General features: G+C 44.0%; 4 protein-coding genes across 4 annotated transcripts; 2 read left to right on the top strand and 2 right to left on the bottom strand.

Annotated features, from left to right (window-relative positions):
- Window positions 1-1,106: 1,106 nt before the first annotated feature.
- On the top strand, window positions 1,107-4,800 carry EAE97_004043 (uncharacterized protein). Its single transcript, XM_038874555.1, has 3 exons — window positions 1,107-1,726; window positions 1,789-2,369; window positions 2,864-4,800. The coding sequence occupies exons 2-3, from the start codon at window positions 1,868-1,870 to the stop codon at window positions 4,198-4,200; spliced, it is 1,839 nt and encodes a 612-aa protein (XP_038735164.1). The 5' UTR covers window positions 1,107-1,726; window positions 1,789-1,867; the 3' UTR covers window positions 4,201-4,800.
- A 1,693-nt stretch (window positions 4,801-6,493) lies between these two features.
- EAE97_004042 (uncharacterized protein) lies at window positions 6,494-9,237 on the top strand (the record flags this gene model as incomplete). Its single annotated transcript, XM_038874554.1, has 4 exons — window positions 6,494-6,628; window positions 6,687-6,701; window positions 6,784-7,471; window positions 7,523-9,237. 4 exons carry the CDS (start codon window positions 6,494-6,496, stop codon window positions 9,235-9,237), a joined length of 2,553 nt encoding a protein of 850 aa, XP_038735163.1.
- Window positions 9,238-12,399: 3,162 nt separating this feature from the next.
- EAE97_004041 (uncharacterized protein) lies at window positions 12,400-12,894 on the bottom strand (the record flags this gene model as incomplete). Its single annotated transcript, XM_038874553.1, has 1 exon — window positions 12,400-12,894. The coding sequence occupies one exon, from the start codon at window positions 12,892-12,894 to the stop codon at window positions 12,400-12,402; it is 495 nt and encodes a 164-aa protein (XP_038735162.1).
- Window positions 12,895-14,075: 1,181 nt separating this feature from the next.
- On the bottom strand, window positions 14,076-16,829 carry EAE97_004040 (uncharacterized protein; the record flags this gene model as incomplete). The annotated part of the gene is made up of 1 exon (XM_038874552.1): window positions 14,076-16,829. One exon carries the CDS (start codon window positions 16,827-16,829, stop codon window positions 14,076-14,078), a length of 2,754 nt encoding a protein of 917 aa, XP_038735161.1.
- Window positions 16,830-17,488: the final 659 nt, after the last annotated feature.

Below are 17,488 nucleotides of genomic sequence, written 5' to 3'. Positions count from 1 at the left end.
GCACGCAGCGCCAGTGCTGCAAGTTACCCCCATCCCTTGTAAGGTTATTGAGATTCTGTGTGCGAGGTAGGTGCAAGGTTGTAAGATGGGTATGCCCAGCCAAGTGGAAAGTCCGCCATACATTTGCCAGATGCATTCGGGTAAGGCTGTGTATGATTGATCCAAGGTGCCTGCTGTGTTGTGTATGGAATAATGGCGTATGAAGTGAATTTTGTGGATTCATGTGCATTGCTTGGTTTTGATGCACTAATCATTATGCATACACTGCGGCGAGGTAAGGTAAAGTTGTAAGGTTATAAGGTCGGTGGAGGAGCGACCAGACCGAGGCCACGGAAAAAAGAAGCCACAATGTGCTGTGCTGTGCTGTTTGAATACTACTTCTGTGAAGAGGAATCGGAGCCTAGGTAAATTGTGGACATAGTTATTGGATCAGATCGTAAGAATATATTTTTATTCAACGACCGTTCTGTCAATCTGTCACTCTAGATGAGGTCTGTGATGACTTTCGTCTAAAGAAACATTTTAGTCAATTAGTCAATTAGTGACTGTTAGTCTAATCTGCTTACTATAGTACTATCTACCGGGAACTAATCTCAACAGACGTAGTACTATCCTATCTACGGGAATTTCCAGCGGTTTTTTCTTCTTAATTTTGGATCTAGACTGGACTCGTACCTTACTAGTGGTGTCTATCGTACGTATTGTATCAACCTTACCAATTAGATACGTCTAGATGTGTATATGTGTGTGTGTGTGTGAAAAGTAAACATTTTTTTGACTAGATAATCAATAAAGTAAAGATACCTTCTATAGGGTCTTTTGGGGGTATTGAAGTCAAATCGCAACTTATCAAGGGTTGATTGACAGTAATAGGTCAGGGCAAACAAGAAAAAAAAAAAAAAGAAACATTTCGTTCCAAAGTAACAGAATCCCTGAAAATGATTTGCTCAAAATGCCCATGTCCCAAGCTCAAGGTTCGACTTCAACCCCATGTCTTCTTTATCCATGTTCCCATGTCCGGGCTTAGCATCTTGCATTTTTCTGGGTCGACTATTTTGAAGCCTTCTTATCCATTCCCGTCCAGAACTACTCCATACCTGGTAATTTTTTATCTTTTGATCTCACTAGACAGTCCCATTACATCTCCATACCACCAATATTACAATATAATATTAATCCTCAAGATGCCCCAACTTTCTAGAAAAGGAACATGTTCATGCTCATCCTTCATCATACACATCTACACTCTCCACCCCATATCTACTCCATATCATACCACTAGGATTCAAGAACACCTAGACAGGCCTTACCAAACTACTACAAACATTGATACATGTCCCGCTCTCCCGCTTGGCAATAAACACATCAACCTTGAAAGGCTTCGATCATCCTCCCCGAACTAATGTATCATACCTAATCTTACACCTTCTACCTAAACTAAACCCTACATTACTATTTTGTCTCTCGTCAACCACATTCTCGGTCATCATACCTTTTATATATATATATATATGTTCTCCGCGCCTCGCCCTCTTCTTACGTCGGCTTCGTTCATCGGCTTCCTGTCTCAGATCACATCTCCAATCTTCAAATACTACCTTGATTCAACTATTCCCAAGTATCTACATCAACTTGCACAACGACATCCTCACAAAGTATTCATACATTGCAACCCTCTTGGATATATAGCACACTTTCTTATACTGGAACTGCAAAGGAACCAAAGGTATTTCGCATACAGCCTTGGGTAGATGGTCCGTGAAGCAGTTTACTGATCGGTATATCTAGTCGGCGATAAGTGTGGCTATCATCCCAATCCAAAATAGCCAGCCATCACCGTCTTCGAAACAAACTCTCACAACACAACATGGTCTCGGTATCTGATCATTCATTCCATATGCTATCGCGACACATGGGAAATCAAAACGAAAACGACTTTCCACTTTTCCCCGAAGCAAATATGTATTCTCCTCAATATCCATACAACAGCATGCCAAACTTTCAGATCGAACACGACGCTGCGTATGCATACTCGAGAACACAAGATATCTACCCTACCAGCACCGGATTCGATTCCACAACTATGTATAGTGAAGGTCCCCAACATTTTGTTGAGTCACCAGAACTTAGAGGAGCTGCGCCATCAAATTACTCCGCAGCCAGTGGACCTTCGGTGACATCCTCGACCATCGGCTCTCCCAATTCAAACCACGGCCACATGGTTTCAGTATCTGAGTGGGGCTCTGGACTTGGTATCAACCCAACTATCGTGAATTACGATAACTTTGGTCAAGGAACCGACTACAACTTCTCTGCAGGTATGGAAGACTTTACTGTAGATTTCAATTCGGCCAAACCAGGCTTTGTTGGTGAGTGTGAAAATATCTCTAGATCTACACCTCGTCAGAACCGTTCCATTTCTTCTTCATCCTCTTCTATTCATGATTTTCATACTCCAATGGATTCTTCGCGATCAATTGCTTCACCAATCACACCCGTCAGTGCGTTTCGAAAAGAATTTAGAGAAGAATGTTTGAAATCTCCTCATGTTTCTGTACTTTCAATTTCTCCTGTATCTGGTCGACCAATTTCAAGCTTTAAGTCTCCAACTAGCGCCGGTCGTAGTAACGAGATAAGGTTATCTCCCGTTACTACTTCAATAGCGCAAGCATTCACTTCGGAACCGACAACATCATATTCTTCATTTCAACAATCTCCTTTCTTTTCTCAGTCCAGTGGCAATTTTGTTGCTCCACTTCAATCTTCTTGTGTGTTTTCTCTCTGTCAATTCCCTCACTGGCTTCATACATTTTTATTCGCCAAGAAAACTCAAAAAGGATTACATTCTAACATAAATTTCTAGACCCATCCATTTTACATGCTCCTTTTTCCGCTACTCGCCCAACATCAGCTGTCGGACAATCCGAATTGTCTCCTTACCAAGCACCAATGTATCACACATCTCCATCTCCATCTCAACACTCCTCAAGAAGTCCTGGACCTGCCAAGGTCGACAGCGCAAGCCCTTACTTGGGCTCTCAATATTATCCATATCCTGCACCAATGATCAGACGGCCATCTTTGACCATTTCTCACCAATCTTATGGTTCCCAAGATGGTAACTTCAGTGGTGAAGAATCAAAAGAAAAGGGCCGCTGCACCTGGCCAGAATGTGGAAAGATCTTCAAAGATCTTAAAGCTCACATGTTGACCCATCAAAATGAGCGCCCGGAAAAATGCCCCATACAGACATGTGACTACCACGTCAAGGGCTTCGCTCGAAAATACGACAAAAACCGCCACACCTTGACTCATTACAAAGGGACAATGGTATGCGGTTTCTGCCCAGGTTCCGGATCTGCGGCAGAAAAATCCTTCAACCGTGCTGATGTCTTCAAGAGACATCTCACTTCAGTACATGCCGTAGAACAAACCCCACCAAATAGCCGTAAGAAGACTTCCGCAAGCATCAACAGTGGAAAGAAGCTCTCGGGATATGCACCAGATGCTACTGGAAAGTGCTCTACCTGTTCGGCTACTTTCAGCAATGCTCAAGACTTCTATGAGCATCTCGATGACTGTGTTCTCCGCATTGTTCAACAAGAGGAACCTTCCGAGGCAATCAACGCTCGTCGCCTTGCAGAGGTTGAACAAGATCACGATGTCCATGAAACTCTCCGCAACAACGCCCTTCCAGTCACTACCAACGTTTACTCAACAGCCGAAGAAGATGATGATGAGGAAGTTGACGATGAAAACGACGACGACTACTCCATCCGTGTCCGTACATCCCGCAAAGGCCGTCAAAACCGCAACCCAGTCAACGGCGTCCAAAAGTCCAGAGGCATGACTCACTCCAAAGGTGGCGTCACTCTAAATACCAAAGGACGTAAGAAGCGCAAGGACTATCCTTCATCATGGGGATGCCCTACATCTCAAATGAAGATGAAGAAGCGTGTTCTCACTGTCTTTGATGGACCTCGCCGTCTCTGGAAGGACGATATGATGCTCGATACCGATTACGAGGTACGCATCAAGCTCGGTGATGAAAAAGCTTACGTTACCGATCTCGATGTGCAAACTATGAGAAGAGCGGAGGCCTTCCACAATGCTACGGAAGAGGAAAAGGGACCTTGGATCGCAGATGATCTGACGGGAATGGATTTGGAGAGGTTGATGGAGGTTAAGAGAGAGAATTAATTCCTCTTCTTACTTTACTTTTCCACACTCCACTTTTGTTTATGAGGTTATGAGATGGACATTTTTTTATGATTTGCTCAAATGATTTGGGGCATTTTGCATATGTTTTATATCGGCGCTTTGGATACCATTTACATATATCTAAGGGAGATATACTTTAACGGGACGGGACGATACCATTTTTCTATTCTACTTTTCTTTTATCTTTTTGTTTTGGAAAATTTTATACAATATCATATACATGTATGGGCGATATGGATTTGAGGACAATACAAAAGTCGCGGTGTGCTCTTTTCTTTCTATTGCGATCTACTTGCATTATCTATTGCATATGCATCAGACAGATTTTTGTTATGGGAGTTTTTCTTTCGTGTGAATAAGGAGATAAATGAGGAAAGGGAGGATGTGTAAGATCACTACTTTGGCTGGCCCATTTTTTGTGGTATATTTTGGAAGCGAGGAAGGCGGTTGCATTGGAGGAGGGGACGTGTCATGGCATTATTGCGCTACTTACTGTATGTGGAAGAATTGAAAGTAAAGTAATAGTTAGTCAATCTAGGATAGGAATCTAGGAAAGAATCAAGAGCAATGGTCTCTCAACTCAAATTTCATACTGCATTGAATGTGACATGGATGTTTTTTTTTTTCCTTTCTGAAAATTGATGAAAAGCACAAGTAGCTGTCTGTGTGGGTAGATCGCCTTGCATTATGCCTATCGCGCTGAGATCCGATTGTTGGGACTGCACGCCATGTAGATCATGATCGGCATTGATGTGATGAATTGATGGATAGATTGACGTAAAGCTAGCTCTGCCTTGCAAATATGGGTACATCATCAGTCCAAGTCCAAGAGTGAAGCGAGATCCGGCCGGAGACGTAAGGAAGGTGTAGGGCAAGCGGGTATCCGGATTCATCTTGCGTCGTGCATATCGTAAGTGTAGGCTTATGCATAGTCTCATGCAGATGGTTGAATTGAGAATAATGTACTTTTGGTGGCTGCGTTTTGATGGTCATGAGAAACGATTGATTGAAAGGAGATGCCCGAGGATGCATTGTGAGGGGTTAGCAAGGGCCAAGAGAGGAGAGCTGGGAAGGGATGGAAAGGGATTTTATTGGTTGGTGACAATGTGATAAGGGTAAGGTGGTATTGGGTTGGGTTGGGGATAGCGAGGTCAAGGCATAAGATCTCTTGGAATACTTTGATGTGATGGAGTGTGATGGATGGGTACGTGGTGTGGTGTTGTGGTGGTATAGTCTGGTTGAGTGGATCAAAGTTGTGGAAAATGGTAATTTATCTTGATGCAGAATAGTTGGCTCTACTAGGTAGGGCAAGGTAGGTAGGTTAATTGGTCGGCGTACTATAGATAGATAGATATTGGATTGATTGACGATGAGACGAAAGGTGCATAGATTATACCACTGGGTACGTAGTTGTCGGGACGGCAGGTACTTCATACAGTGGGGAATGAAACATGGGATGGTGCCTCGAGGGGGCATACTGGATTTATCAATGAATCTCGCTCGATCTTTTAAATGTCTACATTTTGACTGGATTTCAATCAATGCAATGTATTCTCAGCCTGATGGAATGCCGACAGCGATGATTATCCTAAGCTGGTAATGATTCCGAGCACGTCCCTAGGTAGTATTGAATCTACATAGTCGGAAGATATGGAAAGAGGAATAATGCGTTGTGAAATACGATGGCCTCGCAATCAATGACCGAGTACAGTAGATGCGACGTATATCTTCATATTCTGGTAATGTTGCTGTCCTCTTCTATACACAAATATCCAAGCAGCCACCCACGAGCCAACTACCTACCTAGTATACAAATATATACAAATACGAGAATGCAAGATGACATAATTATTAATCATTTTGTCTTCTTCACCACAGTCGGCTACCTAAGATAAAGAAAAGCACGAGCCACACTTTCTCACAGTTTGTCAACGCCACAGCTCTTATCCGCAGAAGTGGCCAGTTCTACCTACCTACCTACCTCCAGCTACCTAGTATGCTACAGCACCGCATCATATGAACTTCAATTAGGACAAATCAATTTCATTCACGAGAAAATGATGAGTATGAGAATGGGTACTTGATTCACTTCTGAGAATATCGGCAAAGAGTATACCGTCATTTTTGAACTCATCCGGTTGTCGCGTGTCTTTTGAGCGTTTAGCATAGAGCACGCCACATATACATATAGATTGAAGCTACAGAGCTAGGTACAGAGCTGCCCATCTACCAACTTTACGTGGTCGTAGGTGGAAAGCTCAACATAGGCACAATGGGCTCAAGACTTGCTTGGTATGCCGGTATATCCACTGGTCTGGCAGCTGCAGTGGTTCTTTCTGCGTTCAATCAGCGCGCAAACTTCTATTCAGCATGTGTTTATCTGGCGCAGAGTAATTTGTGTCTCATGGTATGTAGTTTTCGAGCTTCAAACACTTTAATCGATGAACATGGCTAACTCCCGATAGATCCTGATCAATCTGGTATGCTTTGAACTTATATCTCTCACTTCTACGATCTGCGACGTCACCCCGCCGAAACTTCCGATTGCTGACAGTTTCTTAGATTCTATTCGTTTTTTCTAGTTTCATGTACGGACTTCAACGACTTTGCTACGGCCCTCTACGACCCATCGAAATTGAGCAGTTATATGAGAAAGCTTGGTTCGCCATCACAGAAACATGTCTCGCCATGACCATATTCAGGGAAGAGGTTGGAGCTTGGTTTCTCGTCATGTTTGTCGCTCTTCTCACCGGCAAAGTTTGGGGATGGATAGGAGATGGTCGAGTTGAGATTCTAGAGCAGCAACCACCTGCTAATCCAAAACTCTTCCACATTCGATTGTCGATATCCTTGGCGGTCTCGGTCATTTACGATGCGTGGTTGATGAGTTATACGATTAACACGGTGATTCAACAAGCAAGGCCGAACATGATGGTTATGTTCTTGTTTGAATTTGCGGTATTGACCGTCTCAAGTTCTTCCACCGCTTGTAGATATCTCATTTCTGTGATGGAGATGAGAGCAGTCAAAAAACAGACAGAGGAGAGATTAATTGAGAGGAAGAGAGAGGTTAGAGAGGAGAGGGCAGAAATGATCAGGCAGAGGGAAATTGCGCGCGCGGAAGCTGGCGAAAATTATCAAGAGCCTACAACTCCTTTACCTTCGGAGGACGATGTTGAAGAAATGGATATCGAGGTTCCCGGGTGGGAAGCAAAGGGTCAATGGGTTTTGACCCTTGATTTGATAACAGGCAAGTTGATATTTTTATCTCATCTTTTTCCTTTTACTAACATTGAAATAGACTTCCTCAAGCTATCCATTTACTCTTCATTCTTTTTCATCCTTTTCACATTCTACGGCCTTCCTATCCATATTATGCGAGATCTATTTGTTACGGCAAGATCATTCGTCAAACGACTTACTGCATTCTTGAGATACCGTAGAGCAACTCATGATATGAACACAAGGTATGAAGATGCGACTGTTGAGGATATTCAAAGGGAAGATACATGTATTATATGTCGAGAAGAGATGCGACCTTGGTCTGTAACAAACCCAGCAGTACCTGCTGGCGCACAACCCAGGCCAGGCACTGTCAACGAGCGTACAAGGCCAAAGAAGTTACCTTGTGGTCATATTCTCCATCTAGGATGCTTGAAGAGCTGGCTTGAACGACAACAAGTATGCCCAACATGTAGAAATCCTGTGGTAGAAACACCTCAAGACGCACAAGCCAATGCAAATCGAAATGCAAGAGCTAATCAACCCGCTCCCGGCCAACAAGATGGACCCGCTGGAGCTGGTGCTGGTGCTGGACCTGTAGCAGCTCCTGCTCGTGGCCGCGGTATGCGTATGCTTAATCTTGGACCAATCAGAGTCGGCTTTGGTCAGGCAAACCTGAATGATTTCGCTGCCCTTCAAAACCCCCCAGGAGGTCAAGCGAATGCCGCAGGTGCAGGACCTAGAGTTTATGGCTTAGAACTAGGTATCCCTCGTCGAGCACAACCTCAAGCCCCGCCAGTGCTTTTGGATCCTGGACAGAATGGCGCGTTTCCACTTGGCCAATTACCACAACACTTAGAAGAACTCGAGCAGCAAGTCGCGCAGGAAATTCGGAACTTGCAATTGAGTCAGCAGCAGTTATTGATTGTTCAATTGTTACAAAACGAGTTGACAAGATTGAGAAATTTACAAAATAACGCCGCGGATCCTTTGGCAGCAAACTTTCCCTTGCCGCATATGCCAACCTTTCAAAATCCGCCGCAAATCGTCCCCTCATTCAGTAGACCATCAACTCAACCACAAGTGCACAGACACAGCGCACGGCCCAATACCTCAGCAATACCATCCGGTAGTGCTGACCTTCCACCTGGAGTTGTCATACCAGAGGGCTGGTCACTTCTCCCATTAGAAAGACTACATAATGCGCCATTACCGGGCCAAGCAGCGACACCAGGACCTGCAGCAGCATCGACATCTAACGATCCTATTATAGCCTCTGCATCTACGCAAAACGTAGTCAGCCCTACAATTGAGAGAAGTGATGTTTCTAATAATAGCGCCACGCCAATCAACACTGAACAAGTCAATTCGCAAGCCGGCTCGGTTGGCTCTTCTGAAACAAATGCCATTGAAACTCCGCCTTCTATCTCGGCTGACCAATCGGCATCAACAATTCCCACATCTACAGAACCAGCTTCTACAAATACAAATCCATTTGTTGACCCTCCTAGTTTACCTAATTGGGGAAATTCACAACTATTTACAGGATCAAGCTTGACTGGTAATCACAATCTTGATGGCGCTCATTCAGTGTCAACTTCGCCTCCACATGACCGTAATGAGGAGATAGATCCTCATGTTTCTCTTGATACTATGACAGGTACTGGTGAATCAACTAGTAGTTCAGCCGAGCATAGTGAGCCAAGAGGAGATGAAGATGGCGAAATGAGGAGACGAGAGAAAGGGAAAGCCAAGGCGGTGACGGTGGAGGATATAGTGGATGAAGAAGAGTGAGAAGACATCATGTGAGATGAAAAGTACATTGAATAATTTTAGGATTCCATCCGACATTCACGTGCACATTGCTTATCGTGCATGGTGTATAAAGCCAGAGATCAAATCGAATCCAGTTAGAAATATATTAAGGGCGTTTGGGGAAGGAATTCTCCTGGGATTGAGGAATGGATTGGCGCATTTTCTACGTAACATGCTATGGATAGGCTTAAGGCTTAAGCATAATATATTAGCCCAAGCATAACTCTGACGTTATACTTTACATACATGACATGGCATAAGGTTATCTTTGAGTCTGACAGCTTGGGCCCGGCTATGCTGTGGTATGGCAGAGAAGTGTGGAGGGTGGAGAGACAGATTATGGGGATAGGAGAAACTTTACCAGTTTTGTATGAACTAGCGTATTTATAGCGACCATAAAGAATTACAAAGTTATAAAGGTAGATGATTACTTGAAGTTGCATATTTAGTGCTCAGGCTATTGAACATGCCACATTTTTACATATTAATTGCATTTTATAAAGAGGACATTTCATTTTCTTTAATGCCACGAGGGTTACGTAGGGACTAGATGTAGATATGAATAAGGAAGTCTTACGAACAAGTACCCGATACCTTGGTGCAGACCCTGGTAATGGTCTGACACTTTGAAACGAGATTTGTGTGCAGGGAGGGAATGGGTGCGTGATGGGTTTAATGTATTTGGTGTTTGGGATTGGGGATTGGGGGCGGATGGGTTGGCTTTATGAGGTCATTGGATGGATGGATTTTTGTTTGTGCAGGAGGGATAGTATAATAGTATAGTGTAGTATGGGCTAGTTTTGGAGTGGGAGGGATGAGGTGAGGTGAGGTGAGGTGAGGTGAGATTTGGAATCTTCAATTGCGTTCCACGGGATACTTCCTCGCAGCGAAAGGTAGATCAGAACCGGTTTGGAGGCAATCATGATGGTGCTTCACTGTATCGTACCTGGTATATGACATATGACATGGATGGTAAGAATCAAGAATCAAGGGAAAAAATCAGAGTTAGAGATCACATGTTGGGGAGTGGAGTGAGTGAGTCAGGAAATTGGTTAGAATGAATCATAAAGTGCTAGGTATGTATGTACTCGTATCCATATCCATCTATCTGTAAGCCTTTCCTTTTCAGAAGAGAAAAGAGACTCGTCTTGCTCGTTGGTCGCTCACTCGTACAAATTCAGATGCGGCGATTTGTCCGATGCGGTGCGGAGTGATGGTGTACTGGCGCGGTAATGAGGTTACATTGTATACTTTACTATGGATACGAGCGGCTATTTATTTCGCTTTTTTGTTTGTCTGTTGTTTGTTTCCACTAATTGTTGTAGGTAGGTACCCTCGTATGTAGGTAGACAGTTATTTATCGAGTAGGAAGACGACTCCGAGTTATTGTTTATTTAGTTAGTTAGTTAGCTTGGGATGGGGTGGGAAAGACGTTGCGATGTAACTCTCCGTTCTTTAGCCGTGGCTGCTGATGGAGATGAAATTTATAGATAGTTAGGTACCTAACCATAGTCTCGGGTTTCCGATCACACCACCCACGCTCTGCTTACGGACTCTGGACGGAAAGGGCTTACTGATGAGGATGGGTAGGGTAGGGTAGGGTAGGATAGGGAATTAGTGTGTTCCGGATAAGTAGGCAGATATGCAGCTTTACTATCTCACCACACCGTATTCGCTCGATGAGATGTATCTCCGCACCTTGCCTGGCACCTGGCTCACTCTAGACGAAGATATACCCGGCCCTGTGGGTGTGGATACGAAGACCCAGTACAGTATTTTGCTTATGTAGTTAGTTGGTTTCCGGAGGGTTTTTTATCTACCGGTGGGTTTTCGGACGGGGATGGGTGAATGGATGGATGGATGGATGGATGGATGGATGGATGGAACCAACTGTTGGTTCCATTCTCTGCATTAATTTGTGAGGGTGAAAACTGTGATTTTGTTAGTTAAAGATACACCATAACCTTACGGCCCCCAAATTAGCCCCCTGGGCATGCAGATTGTCACCAACAGTCCCAACATAGTGGCGAATAGCCGCAGCCGAGAAACGGTGTTGGTTGTTGTGAGTCGATTTTCCCTTCGCGTGCAGGCATTTGGAGCATGAATCATTCGTTTGGGAATGGAAATGGGTAATGTGACTGTGATGAAGATGCGGGTCGAGGGGACTTTTGGATATGGATGTTTACGAATGTTGGGTTGCTATGATAGCGCTTAGATGGCATGTGGTTGAAGGTGTAATTTTACTTTTACCAATGTAAATCGTGTTGGGTGGCTTTGTGTGTGTGATTGAGGAGATGGATTACAGTGGGAACGAATGCGATGGTTGTTGAACGGTCGCAGTGTTAAACTGTTCGATTGATACGATTTGGATCTTGCCTGATTGTCGATTTCGATGGATGTGATTCCAAGTCTGATAGTGTCAGTCTGGATGCAGGTAGTTCTGTTCTTCTAGGTCGCTCCTTTCTTTTTCCGAAACAAAAATGCAGCGGTTCTTGTATTTCTGCTAAAGTCGATTCTATGGGCGCTTTTGCTTGGCTAGTTTATGAATGATTGGTCTGGTACTCTGAATGATAGATACATGCATGCCTCTTGTATATTACCCTGAGCATAGATCTCTGCACTTCCTGTGGTCTCTGTAGACAGTGATGCAATACGAAAAGAACAGAGACTTCACGTGCATGCGAGGCTAGTGATTATGATCCAAGGCGAAGGGAGGGAAGATGGAGCACCCTGGATTTGAAGTAGCATAATCATCATAATATCTCTAGTACGCTTCACAGAGCCAAGTGATTTTTCCAGAGAAACATGAATTGAACAATACAAACTACCGTATTCAGAAAAGTTGCCTAGCTCACCAGCTTGGACGTTATGGAAAAGGAAATCCCAAACATGCTCTGCGTTCATCTCCAATCCTTAATAATTCCCATACACTATTACACACCTAGAGAAAGAATACCACTACCATAGCCAAAGAAAAAGTCTCATGTACCCTAAAAGCTGGTGAACATCCATACCATCAAGACGACCAACAAACCATCTCCATCCCTCTCAACTACTCCTATTCCACCATCCTATCCCGCGCAATTAGCTACCATTAGATAAATCAACAATTCAATACAATGTAGACCACCTATCACCTCATCAATCAACATCAAACCCAAACCCACTACAATGACCCTCCCTACAACCCTCACACAATTCCGCATTATGCGGACCATTACTCTCTCTAGTCCCATAATACACCGGCCTATCCATCTCAATTCCACTCCACTTCTTAATGCGATACGCGACTCTCTCCGCATACGAATCATCCAGAATAGGTTGACTGAGCGTATTACAGCTCTTGCAGCGCTGATAATACACTCTCGCGTTATATTTTTCTCCAGCATACATACGTATCGTGATTGCAACTTTCTTACTCGACCATCCATGCGAGGGACATGCACGTTTGCGACAGGTGAATTTACCCATGATGTTGGTGTCGTATTCTTTGGTACAGCTGATCGGGTCGTCGATGGGGTGGAATGTGAAACAGAGATTGTGTTCTGCTAGGAGACGGGCTACGTTGTCGTGGAGGGAGGGGTATATGGACCATTTGTTTTTGGGCGTGGGTTTTTTGTATGGTGGCCAAGGCATGGTGATTCTGCGGGTGATGAAAATGGGTGGAGGGATCGGGTTTAAGTGATTTCGAATCGAGCAAACCTTTCGTTTTCCGTTAGTTTCCAGCTTGATGTAAAGACAAGTCCATTCATTACCTTAGCCTTTCATAAAACACAAGTGAGAATGGAAGCACATCCAACAAGACAATATTGATAGCAATCAGAGTTTTAAATTACAGTCGTGAATACTTGATCTGCATTCGAGAGAAACCAAAGAAGAGAACACGAACTTATATATAAAAAAGACTCGAACTTAGCTCGACTCACCTCCCTATCATCATCCTTCCTCTCCACCCACCCAATCAAAAAAGAAACAAGCCTCGCACAACATTTTTTTGCTCCGGAATAGCAATACCACCTCATCAGATCCAACCATCTGCTGCCAGCCAAGCTACCCCTCTTTCGACGCGACCCCGCATACACCACCCACCAGACTCGCAACGAATCATTATCTGAGGCTGCTCAAGCTTGCGACCAGTAACACCTGTCTGCATTAAAAGGTCAAGATTATAATCAACCTCAACGGTAAGAAGCACGTACAAGCAATGCACATCGGATACGCGTCGTACTTTCGACTTCTAACATATAACAAGTGAACAATGCGATACAATCATTGCATCTTGCAAGACATGTCGGGATGTATCTCATAGCAAATTATATATACTTGGAAAAAGCTAATGCGACTAGCACGTATTTTCAACATGATAAGCATTCCATGTATGTATCGGCTCTATTTATAACTCATATCATATCGTATAACTTCATATGTATCGTTGCCGACACATCTATCAATTTTTTTTGATTCTCCACTTCACCACTTCTCGATTTTTTCCCCCAGAATGAAATCAAATACCCTAATCCAACTTTCCCGTTCTTTTCGGCAAAGATCCAACACCCAAACACCCTCCTCCACGCTATACACCCATCCATCAAACAAAACGATAGAAAATATAACACCAACTGACAGTTGAAACTGAAATAAACAATAGGTATACAACAACCATGCCGCCCGCTCCTATGCCTATGCTTATGCAATGTAAACGTGAGATCGAAAATGAGACATATATGCCAACTCCATCCCCCCATAAACACCCTCCTTTTTCATTTCCCATACAATCTCGCTAAAAATGCAAACCAACTGGTACAATGCCCAACTCGTCAGTCCTGCGAAACCCCTAATCCAATACCCTTTCCTCTCCCCTTTCTGATCACCTCCATTGCTCTCCCCACCGCATTCAAATCTCCCAACAAAGTGACGTGCCCTCTATCACTCCTCACTTTCCCTCCCTTAACTAATTGATACCCTTCTGGCAGCATTGCCTCTTTCGCCAGACAAACCCCATCCCCACTTGCAAAAGCCAGATTGTCATAAACATCTGCACACGGAATTCCTTCTCTACCTGCGACCTTCGCTCCATAAACCGTGGGTATTGACTTTCCATAAATGACTGCCAATGGAGGGTAACGATTTGCTTCCGAGATTTCGGGTCTGTGATGAAGTTCTTTTTTAAATTGAAGTGTTTCGGCTAGCGTGCGTCGTAGATAGGCGATTGCTTTGTCGCGGGGAAGAGTGACAAGAGTCGACACCGAGGGAGCAGGGTTATAAGATTTACCAAGGGAGTTACCCATTTGAGGTGCAAGGGTACGATCCGTACCATCTACTCCACGGAGAGCTTCTGCTGCTCGACTAGTTTTGGATTGGTCGGTTGAGTGATGTCGATCATCATTTTCGTTGCGAGAATCAGATCCGAGGTATGGTGAAGAGGGTTGAGGAGTATTTGTACCGGAGCCCGAGCCAGAGTTCGAACCTGAGCCAGTTTTCTTTCCAGTTATCGTTAGACTTGATAGACTATTTGGTATTTGGAGATTGAGAATACTGCCAAGTCCACTACCAGATTGAGAGATTGGTGGCAGTGGTGGATCTGTAACAGGCGACCAACGATATTTGATCCAATCATCCAAATTGAAAAAGTCGACGGGATATCTTTCTCTTGTATGGAGATCAAAGAAACACTCTCCATTCTCAGGAAGGAGTACAAAACTAGTCCGTAGTGTAAAATTGACTTGAGCGGTTAACACTCTTGAACTCAATAGGACAGCATCTCCATTTCTAAAGGGACCAAGGATGTTTATGCATGATTGTGGAACACCGGCATATATCACTCCACTAAACAACTCAGGCTTTTGATTCACAACATGTCTCGTGATCAAACCTCCCAATGAATGAGCAATCACCAGCGCGCCCGTGGGCTTTTCTCCATTAGGACCTGGCTGATTAGAAGGTAATGTCTCCAAGAAGGCTTTCAGCTTTCTACTCAAAAGATGCGGACTTAACCTCCAATCATAACCATAATCCCATACTCTGAGTTTCCCATTTTGTGCATTTTCGCAATTGCGAAGTCGTTTGAATAATCGCCTGGAGATATCCACTGGTCCAATATTTTTAAGCATCCCAGATGGGATTATATTTTCTTCCATTCTTTCCTCGTCCTCTGGATCCAGACCAACTTCCAGGTCCACTTTACGGAGGTTAAGTCCTACCTTGACAGGAACCCAAAGTTGATGATTTGGTGCTTTGGCAGATCGGAGTATCGATCCTCGATATCCACCCATAATTACGACATCACCCGTCAAATGTTCCATTGCCTTGTCTAAAGCACTTGTAGGTTTCGTCGACGACCGAGTATTCTCACCGCCAAAAAACGAATCGGATTTCGAAAAGGAGGGACTCGATTCGAGTGGTTTCTTTTTTATAACTGCTGGCAATACGTCTGAATGTGCATCAGTAATTGACCTTGATCTGTACGACGCTGGGCTGGAATTCAAAAAGTTCATGCTAAAGCCAAAACTGGGTACGCGGGGCATACTTGGCATACTGGGAAGTTGTGGCATTCGAAAAGTCGATCGATCTTGAAAAGAGTCTCTGATAGCTTTGACTCGAGAATTGACTTGTTCGCGGTGATTTTCGAATCGTGTATCATCACCCAGTGAGGAACTTCGAGATAAGCTATGATATAGTAGTGAATCATCAGATGTTGCTCTGCGAAGAATCAATGGCCGTTCTGTTGTGTTGTTATTGCTCGCTGTACTTGCACTTTGAAGTTGTGAATTACTATGACGTTGTGATGGATGGTATTGAGTTGTGAGGCGCCCCTTTACCTGATTGTTATTCGTAGATGATTGCCCCTCACCTTTTAAATGACTAGGCGAGGTAGAAAAGGGGGAGAACGTGGCGCTTCTTGGCGAACTAATAGATGATCGAGACTTGTGAGTCGAACTCGTTGATGTACTAAATAAGTGTCCTACTTGAGCCATGGAAGGTAGCCCCTTCGGCAGCAGTTTTTTAAGCGCATCAGCACTGCTAGATAATGAACTTTGACGTTTCCTCCCATTCCCGTTATTGAATACACTAGCCATTGCTGACGTGCGACTATCATTTGGTGGTTCTGTAACGACAATTGGCTTCGGTCCTGCCCGCCACGGCGAAGGGGGAGATGGCAGAGGTAGAGGAGGAAGTGGTTTTTGTGAAAGGTTCGGTGATGGTGATGTCTCCAATGTCAATCCTTCTCCCTTTGTAGTTGTTGGTAACTCTTCATCGAATGGCCCATTTGCAGTTGGCTCTAATGCTAGCGGAGTCTCAGGGTCGCTGTCAAAATAACCACCTTCTAAATTATCCATGGCGGCAGCCTTCTCTGCAGCAGGTGTTCTCGAAGTTCTCAAACGTGAAGCTGCATGACTGAGGGAAACTCCAATGATAGATTGTGCATCCTCATCTGATATATGAGGAACTGCCATGGTTTCTGCTTCGTCCGAAAAATCATCGCTGAATTCGTATTGATCTGCCGCAATGGTAGTTGACGTTGAAGCATGCAATGGCTCGTTGCCATGCTGAGGGGAGGGTTTTGAAGCCATTGTCCGGTTCCGTCTTTGTTCCCGATTATTTCCTGCTTTATGACCTGTTTACATCAATAATTTCTAATCCATGATTGTTATGATTTGCAATATAATTTTGAGATGTGGCAGGAGAGAGAAGGAAGAGAAAGCTGAAGACGTTTTCCGCCGTTTCCGGATGCGATACGGTGAATACGATAAGCCGCCTTATGGAGCCTCCAACAATTTTTTAACCATTTACTAGGATATTTCCTGTTTGAGAGAGATGTTTGATATTAAGATTCGTGAGAATGTGAAATTTGCTTATAGTCTAGAGCTCGAATTCTCTTTGGGAGATTGGTTGCGCCGTGAACAACGAGCATCAAGAAGTCAGTCCATAGCTCGCTCTGATAGCTCGTTGTTCATGCTGCCAGTGCGTGCCAGCAAAGTCAATTCCACTTGTAGTTGACGTAATCGAGGAGTGGCAGTGGGGATAGACGGAGTCGCGGAGTTTGCCAATTGTGTTGTGAAAGTTCCAAGACTGGTGGACTTTCATAATTCATTGGTTGATTGAATGAATCACCAAACCTACCTTTCTTCCTACCTACCTACATTGTACCTACCTATTTGGAAGAGACAAATAATCAGAGATGATAGCATTTTCATCCATATCTTGAGTGGAGAAGATATGAAAAGATTGA

Source organism: Botrytis byssoidea, assembly GCF_014898295.1.
Source record: "Botrytis byssoidea strain MUCL 94 chromosome Unknown BBYS_006, whole genome shotgun sequence".
Lineage (NCBI taxonomy): Eukaryota > Fungi > Ascomycota > Leotiomycetes > Helotiales > Sclerotiniaceae > Botrytis > Botrytis byssoidea.
This window is presented reverse-complemented; position numbering and strand designations above follow the sequence as displayed.

What these genes read in the sequence shown, in the direction of transcription:
- EAE97_004043 (XM_038874555.1), top strand. Translation starts at nt 1,868, where the DNA reads ATGGTCTCGGTATCTGATCATTCATTCCATATGCTATCGCGACACATG. An exon ending in GGCCAAACCAGGCTTTGTTG is followed by an intron (nt 2,370 to 2,863) that starts GTGAGTGTGAAA and finishes ATAAATTTCTAG; the next exon opens with ACCCATCCATTTTACATGCT.